General features: G+C 41.2%; 1 protein-coding gene across 1 annotated transcript; it reads right to left on the bottom strand.

Moving 5' to 3' along the window:
• cav2 (caveolin 2) lies at positions 1 to 2733 on the bottom strand. The gene is made up of 3 exons (XM_085462658.1): positions 2454 to 2733; positions 2010 to 2197; positions 1 to 973 (listed from the first exon to the last, which is right to left on the bottom strand). Exons 1-3 carry the CDS (start codon positions 2601 to 2603, stop codon positions 823 to 825), a joined length of 489 nt encoding a protein of 162 aa, XP_085318784.1. The 5' UTR covers positions 2604 to 2733; the 3' UTR covers positions 1 to 822.
• Positions 2734 to 10023: the final 7290 nt, after the last annotated feature.

Here is a 10023-nt window from a genome sequence, read left to right as displayed (position 1 = left end):
TGATCTACAATCCTGTTTATATAACATAATTAAATAACTGTATGCTCCATACATAAGCAAATGCCCATTATTATTGCTGATACAGTAAAATAAGGCTGCAAATGTGCAACAAGCTGCTTCATAGCGCTTAATATTCCAATAAACTGCTCTTGAGCAAACTATTCAGTTCATTACATTAAACTTCCAGCTGAATGCTTAATAATATACACAATATATATAGATAAAAAATCAAAAATATTACATCTCTTAGCAAGTCAGCAATATGTTAGGTTGAACAGCAACAATTTTTACAACTCTGCCACCCACAAAGGAATGGAATGACAAACATCTTTTGGTCACAATCAGCAAAACAACTCCATTTTGGGTGGTGCACACAAGCTGTCTGCAAATATATGAGGGTTTCATTAGATGACTGCATGTGCAGATTTGCTTATTTGCAAGTCATGTTATTTGCATTGTGTCTTTGCTTGATACACTGAAAAGGGTTAGTGAAATATGTTCATAGCATATCTTAAATTTCTAATTTTCTAATGTTTTAACCTTGTTTCGCTCAGACTGAACACAGGTGTGCTTTTGCTGTTTCAAACCATTCATTTGATGTGTTCTGAGAAAAAGCAGATCAGATTATATGTTTGACAAACTTAGCCCTCATGGCCACATTTTTCAAAAAAAAAAAAAAATCTACAGAATATTACTTTGCAATAACATCCACCAGGATATCATATTTCACTTAGAGTTGATGTATCCGACTTGCTTCAGTCACTCTTTCGTCACTGACTCCAGTCCCCCCGGCACATTTCTTTCTCCCCAGGGACAGAAGTTTCAGTTTTCTGTAGCCTTGACTTGAATGGAGGACAAGATTTTCCCCATACTGTGGAAAAGCGGTGTTACGAGAATGTCCGTCAGACTCCTCCACATAATGTGGATAGACGGTAAGAGCATCATGAAGCTCTGGATCATAGGCATCACCACCCTGGAGGAAGAAGGTCAGAGGGTCACTTTTCTAGGCATGGAGGTTTCATCACAGATTTCTGTTTTAAACTAATTTGTGTTGCCAGAACAGTTGCTCTTGTTATTGTCTCAGCTGTTAAAAAAGTTTATAGGTCCTGTCTAGGAAAAAGATGAAAGATGGTCATCATACTGCATTTTGAAGTTTGTTTCAGTGTATTGTGAAGCTATTTCCTCCCTTGGACTAACACCCCCTGTGTATGGTCTCCTGATACACTGCCCTGTTCTGGTGATGCCTACCTGTGCCTGACTTTCTCTTAAGCTTATAAGCCCCAAGAGAGCTCAGTTAGGTGAAAGGTCATGTACAAATTACTCTACAGTGCTCCGTGCACATCTAAAGAATGTCCCACTCTGCTCTGAAAACAGGCTCCAAATGCTGCTAGAGCACCCTCTAACTGACATGGGACATAGGACATTTTTTCCATCACTACTAGGGGAACTCAATGTTCCTCACAACTTTCCATAAGGTGTTCATTACTCCACATAAAATGTTGTTTCATCAAATAGACTCTTTGGGTTTTGGTTGAAGCTCATGAGCGCTAAAAACCTAGCAGCACCTGGGTGCTGCAGACATATAGAGCTGACATAAGCATGACATAATTTTCCAAATATAAGAACAAATTGCTGACATAATGTTTCAATGCCACACTAGATATGATGTTGACTGTAAAAATAACCTGTGTCAATGTTTGCCTAAAGAACAGAACAAATATAGTGGAAAGCCGCAGGAGTTCATAATGTTGATGCGATGATCTAAACAAGGTAAACAGAATAAGGTAATAATTAACGTAACGCTCTTGGAAATGTTGATATTTTGCATACTAGTTAATCTTTATGAATTAAGATGTCTTCTCTACAAATATTCTACTAATCTACTGTAAGTTCACTGCTTCTCAACATTAACTTGTTACAGTGGGATCATTTGTGTGTTCACATATTGTTGTCTGAAAATACTGTTTAGCACAACATCGGGACCTTGCTGCCTGAGAACAACTCCTTACCAGATGTGAACACAGCTGAGCACTCCAAACACTATCCCCAGGATGAAAGCCACGGGCACAGCAAGCAGAGTAGTCAACAGGCGGTAAAAACCGAATTTGACCAGCTCAAAGGTGGCGTGGCTTCCAATCCACACTCTGTCAAAACTGTGTGTGGAAATGGGCTCCGCGATGACATCTTCAAAGCCCACCTGTTAGGTCACAAAAGTCATAGGGCAAGCAATAAAAACATAATAAGTAAACAGAGGCAGGAAAGTGTTTGAATGTGATGGATTAATGCGCAGGCAGCGACTTCCAGGTATTCATACTGCAGATTAACAATCTTGCTGGACTACAAAAACCATCCAATAATAGTGCAATAGGCTATACAAATAATTCATCTGGACAGCCTTCACCTTTTGTAGTTTCAATTTCAAAGTATCACCCAACACATCGCACAGACTTTACCTTCAGATGTGGGTTGATATCGTTTGGATCTCTGTCGGGTGACGCTGTATACACTTTCCCTTTGTTCGATAGAATGGGCTCTATCGATCTGTTGAACTCATCTTCGTCCATAATTATGCTGGTATCCAATTTCTCCTTCTCTAAACCCATTTTGTCGAGTCAGGCCGGGAGACGGTGCAGGGAGAGCGGCTGGTGACGGTGCGCTGTGAGCTGTGCGCCGGACTCAGTGGCACCCCGCCCCGTACGGAAGTCAGCGCAGCGTGGAGCAGAGGAGACACAACAAGCCCAAAGTCACTTCCCTGGAGCATTTCAACATTTTAGCAATGAGAGACGCCACTGTGCACTTTACTGGACTTGTATCATGAGCCATTGAGTCCCAACAGTCCTCAGGGTTAATTACTGGCTAAACAAACTAGCCTTTTATAGACATGTGATTGAGTGCGATTATTACACAGCCTGCAAGGCTTTTCTTCTCACAGCCCCAAAACTCATATTTATATATATAAAAGGTTTGTTATTTGTGAAGTTTTTCCAAAACAAACAGCGATGCTTTGGGAAATGCATCCACCTACATTCCATGTCTGCTTTGCTCCAGGCCTTTTATTTTGGAAAGGTACACCGAGATGTTTATTGCCACAATAATTTGTAATGTACAAAGCCTGGTTATTATTGTTGAGCACAATGTTCCACCTGTTGAGCTGATTTACCACATATTTTCTCTTTTGGTTTTTGGTCTGCATAGATTTATTGCCCTCTGACTCTTTCATGCTCTGAACCCACCAGCCAACATTGTTAGAATAACTGCAGGTCTTCAGATGTCTAAAGAGGAACAACAACAGGAAGACATTCTCCTCAGGCGGTTGGAGAAGAATTCGCTTCTGAAGACAAAAGTTTTACAACTGTCATGGTCCGGCGACTCCGTGTTTATGTTTAGTCTATTAGTATTCTGTGGTTTTGGTTACCTTGGGTGTTTGTATTCTTCTGTTCATGTTCCTATGTTCTGTGTCCCCCAGTCTGTGTTTAGTTGGTGTGTTATGTCATTGCGTGTATGTGTTTCCTGTTTTATTGTGAAGGTCTGCGTCTTATGTGAGTGTTTTCAGTTTGCCTCCCTAGTCTCGTCACGATAATCACTCCCAGCTGTGTTCCCCACCTGCGTGTAATCTCCCTGTGTTCTCTGGGTGTATTTAAGTTGTGTCTTCTGTCATGGTAGTTGCTGGTTCGTCTGTGTTATTTCCCTTCCACCCTTCTGTGTTGATTCTCTGGTCATTCTCCCTGCATGTCACGTTTGTATTCCGGTTAGTGTTTTATTTAGTTTTCCCAGTTTAGAGTTTTCACCGTTTTGTTCCTCGCCACCCTGTCTGTTGTACCTTTTAGTTGCAAATAAACTCACCCTCCACTTCAGCAGCCTGCAGTTGGATCCATTATTATTCACACGGCTTGCCCCGGCAAACCGTGACAACAACTTCAGAAAGTTGGTTAGGGGTTAACTTTGAGTCATTTTGTGATGCTTGTGATGCTGCTAAACTGCAGTTAAAATATGAAGATATGGTTATCAAATCATAATAGGACAAGAGGGTGGTAGTAGCTCAAGAAGGAAAACAAGTCATCTACTAATTGTATGGTTCAATCCCTGGCTGCTCTAGTCTGCATGCCAAACAGCTAGATATTAACCAAGTTGCTCTCCAATGCGTCCATCAGTGTATGAATGTGTGTGAATATTAGTTAGAAAGCACTTGCATTAAAGAGACAAATTGACCAAAGCAGAAAAGTGCAGTCTGTTTACACACTTGTGTTTTCTGGAGTTAGTAAACATGACAGTTTTCTTAAACAGTTCAGTGTGTTCAGTTTGTTATATCTTCAACCGTGAAAATATCTGAATGTTTGGGAAAAGAAACATTTAAACCCAACTAAATGTTAATATTCAGGATACGAAAGACATGAAATTACGCTACTGTATCAGTGGTAGCATTGTACATCTACCAATGAGCTTTCAGAAGCAGAAGCAGAAACTGAGACAGATTTGATTGTTTAATCTCTCCTATGCACTTATCTCTAAAAAAAAAAGATGCTCTAAGTATTTTTCTTTTCCAAGGATGCAATCAGCTAAAGTCCTGTAAGAACAAGATTATTACAAGTGCCTTCTAAACTGCTAGAGAAAACAAAACATGCTCTGGAGTGGGCTGGGAAAAAAATACAGAAAAATGTGTTATTTACCAATAAATGTCAGACAGTAGTGGCGATAATAGAAAGGTATATTATATACAGGTGTATATATAGAAGACAAACTGAAGACAGAATGATACCAAAGTGTATTAAAGCCAAATCCAAAGTAAACCACAGTGTTGGCAATATTGAAGTTTGGTAGTGTTTTGTGTCCTACTGAGTCTTATACCTGCAATTAATCGACACCACTCTTGCCAAAGAGAAGTGGAACTTTTTTGTCCAAATACCTACTCCACCCTCTTCTTTGTTGTGGAAAAAGGATTACTATTGCAGGAGTCACTTGATGACCAAAGAAGACTAAAGAGTGCTGACTGTGGTGGACTCTCCTCTACAGTCACTTAACCGCAGCCTCAGTTAACAAACCAAAGATTTCTGAAGGTCATTGGAAAATTGACGGATCGTGCTGTGATAGCATGGATTATGTGATTTTAAAGGGGTAAACAAAAGAAATAGAAATTATTGCATATATGTTCAATGTGATAGTATATGAAGGATAGGTATGCTGTAGTTTTTGCAAACAGGAACAAAACACATTATAATATAAATAAGGACAAAAGGTCTACATAAGCTGCCTCAAACACAGGTGATGCACACCAGCCTTAACAAATAAAGGATGGGCTATTCCTAACTCCCAAACAGCTCCCTGCTTCTGTTAGCCTAGGAGAGGATGCAATCACATGACTGAACAAGGAATGCTGGGTAATGAAGTTTCATTAACATAACAGGTACTTTTCTACATCAGTTGCAGGACTGTTGGGAGAGGGACAGTGTCCAACAGTGCTGCAATGAGACATTCCTGTGTGATTGATGATTCTAGCTGCTCAACAGTCCTGGGTCTTCTTCTCTGTTTTTTATAGTTGAGGAAAGTATCAGCACCCGAACTCTTCTACTATGAAACAATGCTGTTGTAAGAGATGCAGGACGGAGTTTAACATTGTGTTGCTGAAAAAGATGTTGTCTGGAAGGGAGTATATGTTGCTCTAAAACCTGTATGACTTTTCAGATGTTAGAGCTTCCAATTCCAATTCCATAGGAACTAGTGCCATCAGAGATGCAGCCTTTAGAGTGAAAACAGCCTTTAACCAGTGAAAACAAGTTGGATGGTCTGTTTCCTTTTAGACAAAGTTTTCTGGAAGTGTTCTGAAGCCCTCGCACTGATTTCATACTAGTTTTCTATTTTCTGTTGTGAATAAAAATGGGTTAATGAAATTTACAAATCATTGCATACTGTTTTTATTTACATTTTACACACTTTACACACATTTTACCTACTTCTTTGAAAATGGGGCTGTACTACAGTAGAAAGCTAAACTGTTGACTGCCTGCACTTTGCATCTCATTTGTTAATGGGCAGGTGCTGGATCCTGCCTATTGGTGGGCAAACTAAACAACAACATGCCTTGTTTGGAGACCTTGGCCTGGAATTTAAACAGAGGGACAAAAAAAAAAAATCTAGGTCATGACAGTGTCAGACAGCAAAGCAGAAACACATCAGGCAAAACAGAGGGATGCTGAGCATTCAGAGCAATCAAAGTGACCCCTGGCTCCTGGCACTGTGACAATACAACAACACAATCCTACTGGATTAACACACAGTGGACAGTTTTGACAGACAAGCATTCAGCAAGGGGAGGGGCTGGCTAGGTGGAGGGCAAAGCAGGATGGGAGGACAGTGTTGACATGAGAGTATATGAGTTTATGAAAGAGTAGCAGAGGAAGCTATTATCTTTGGTTTGTATTACAGTTTGGATTCCAATGGTATGATGATACTGTAACAAGACTTTTATGCAGCAGCCTAATAAGGATGCAAATGTTCTGTCCAAGAGCAAGATATTATAAATATTGGCTCAATTGTTCAAACGTTCTAATGATTGTGTGATGACTTTTTAAAATATTTGCTTTGTGCCAGCATGATGTCCAACTCATAAAATCGTGTGCCACTGAATATGGCAAAACTAAGTCAATTGAAGATAACAGAGAACCTTTCTCTGATGGCAAGCTCTGGCTAAAATATCATAGAATTTTGTTATTATATTGTTATCGGTAAATTATATATGAATTGCTACACATATTGCCTTTGTTTTTTGCTTACTAAAATTATTTCAAGCATTATTGTGCTTTACATTACTGAACTCAAACATGCTCTATTTCTAATTCCAGCTCAGCAATTTTGCTGTAAACAAGTAAAAACTACTCATGTCTTTATGTCTGGCAACAGTTTCTGTCGTGGTTCTCGACCTCCACCGTGACACACCTGGAAACAATTGGCCAGTGTTGGGGAGTAACGGAATACATGTACCGCCGTTACGTATTTAAAATACAAAATATGAGTAACTGTACAGTTACCGTTTAAAAAGGTGGTATTTAGAATAGAGTTACTTTGATGAAATAAATGGATTACATGGCGGTACTTTCCTGTTTCATAATGTGGTGGGTCAGGAGTGTTTGGGTTTTGTTTGACAGCTGTGATGTTCTGTTGTTCCAGGCGGCAGCGTTACGGTTGCCACGGTTACAGGGTGACGCTCTCTCTCTGCGTGTTTCCTGGGTGAGAGAGCGCCTTTTTGTTGTTGTGCTAAGCTACAGGTATGGCTCTAATGTAGCCTCATGGGCAGTGTAGTCCGTGCTGCTGGGAGAATGGACTGCCATACTCGTTATGTGTCTGTGAGCGCGAGGAGGGAGAAAAAGGCGAGTGGAAAAGTACGAGCTGTCATCGAGGAAAAACGGGAGCTGGAAGCATGTAAATATAATAATAACCACTGCAGCCAAGAAGAGTGCCTGACGAGCCCAGTTGTAAGTAAGCTATTAAGACTCGACTGTACACTGTGTTCGTGTTTTCCTCCGAATCAATAAGTTCCGTTGGAGCAGCCTTTCAACGCCTCTCTCTGTCTCTCGCAAGCAAAGTTGACCCACACAACAAAGTAAAGCTATTTTTCGGCTACGAGCCCAACACGGAACCCACGGTATTAGCCAGAGGTCCCTTTACTACGGTTCGGAGCCGCGGACCTTCAGTAATAGTAATAAATCACAGCAATAGTACATTCACGTTGTTGTAAAAAGCATGATAATATATTAAGTAATACAAAGTATTCAGAATACGTTACTCTCATTGAGTAACATAACGGAATACGTTACAGAATACATTTTGGGGAATGTATTCTGTATTCTGTAATGGAATACATTTTAAAAGTAACCTTCCCAACACTGCAATTGGCAATTGACTTACCTGTGAGTAATTGGCTGAAGAAATCCCTCAGTGGATGGTAGATTGTTGTGCTTATGGAGAATCCTGTAACAGCATCTGTGGACTTTTGAAGGAAATCTGTGGATATCCTGCCTGCTCTTCCAACAGCTCAACTCTGAAATAACTTCCTTGGATAAACCTCTGTTTTGCTCCAAGCTAGCAAAGAAACCCCCCCAAACTGTTACATTTTTACATTTGTGTCCTGTATTTGTATCCAGGAGTCAAAAGCCTGACAGAACAGTTTGGCCACAAAGATGGCAGAAAAAGACTCAGTCAGGAGAGCCCTCTCCAGACACAGAGCTCAACTTGGTGAATACAATTGGGTCTTCTCTCCTCACAACAAGGCATCATGCTTCAGGGGGTGGTTATAGCTCAGGTAGAGCAGGCCACCTACTAATCAGAAGTCTGGGGGTTCGATCCCAGTCTGCCACATATCCACAGGCAAGATACCAACCCCAAGTTGCTCTCTGATGCATCAGAGTATGAATGCGTGTGAATGTTAGAAAGTATTTAGAGCATAGAAAAAAAGTGCATTGGTGAATGAGGAAAGTTGTGTAAAGAGCTTTGAGTGTTCAGAGTGGAAAAGTGAACCTGGCAGATTTCGGGTTCTTTATTTACAATCTGAATCATCTCCAGCTGTGCCTCCACCACCTGTCTGAAACCCACAGCTCCACTGCCTCCACTTTTCCATTTATGGTGCACCCTCTGGAAAAAGCCCTTCCATCACAGCAAGCCTTCTCCAGGGAGTTAGATAAAAGCCATAGTTTGCTCACTTAATTCGCACTAATGTTCAGACAGTTCCACCAAACAATGTAATGAATAGGGGTGCAACAATACTCGTATCGATATTGAACCGTTCGATACAGTGCTTTCGGTTTGGTACGCATATGTATCGAACAATACAAAATTTTTAATTTATTTTATCAACTTTCCTTCTGACGATGCTGTCTGTGTTGAGCGGCTCAGTGGATCTGCGCTCAACAGTGCAGCCTAGGCGGAGTAGTCGGACGCAGATTCACTGAGTGCAGGGCAAGCTAGTGAGACAGAAGTTAAGCTCTCCTTGCAACATGGCAAATTGAACCTTGTCGCTACCCGATCCGTACCGGAAACCCGATCGGTACACCGCATGCGCGAAAGGTGTCTACTTCCGGTCGAAGCATTTTACGATAGTTACAGGTCAGTCAGAGTATCTGTTAAGATATTAAGAATAACAAGTATCTCTTAAAATGTTTCCGATAATGAAACATTTAATATAATGTAGACAAAAACAAAAAAAATAAAAAGATAGTGACAGATCGGGACTCCCGATCCTTACTGCGCATGTGTAAAGTCGGACTGTACAAATCGGGTCTACCCGATCCGTACCGCGCATGTGCAGGGGTTTTCTTCTTCTTCTGTTCGTTTAATGGCAGTGTAGTCCCCAGTGTACGAGGATACCGCCACCTGCTGACTGAGCGAATGAACCCTATTTTAAACTGAATTAGCGTCATTACAAACGTGTGTTAAATTTGATTTTGTTAGGTTAGCTGGATTACACAGATGGATTACGTGGCAGAAACACACACGGACGCAGAATAGTTGGTGATGCAAGTTTTATATATACACAAGTAAGGGGAAATATTTACAAGGGAAAGGGGCTATATACAGTGATAAATAAAAATGTGCCAGCAGGAAAACACCGAGGCGATGAGATGGAGCCGAAGCATACAGGTAGGTAGCAGACGCACCGGAGCTACCTGACAACAGGGAACAAAACAGGGTTTATGGCATACCGTTGATAGCCGAACGTTAAACACAAGTGGACGGAGAGAGTTGGAGAGCTTACTTGACCACCCAAACCACAGCCGCTGCGGTGATCGCCGCCTGATGGTACGTAGCACTCCGTCGCGGATCCAGAATAGCCAACACAAAATCCTAGGTAGGCGGGCAGGTGATGGAACAGGCTAAGACAAAGAAAAGTAGGCGAAACGTGGATCCTTTAAAACATACAGCTCCACAGCGTAAAATCAACAGATGCAGCCTGTGCTAACTCGTTACCACTTGTGACAGCGATAATACTCCGACACCAGACGTCCGTGACTCTGCTCCCTAAAAGCGCTCACTGAT

Source organism: Copadichromis virginalis, linkage group LG7 (genome assembly GCF_057382275.1).
Source record: "Copadichromis virginalis isolate Kocher_CV1m ecotype Utaka linkage group LG7, C_Virginalis_male_GT1.1, whole genome shotgun sequence".
Lineage (NCBI taxonomy): Eukaryota > Metazoa > Chordata > Actinopteri > Cichliformes > Cichlidae > Copadichromis > Copadichromis virginalis.
This window is presented reverse-complemented; position numbering and strand designations above follow the sequence as displayed.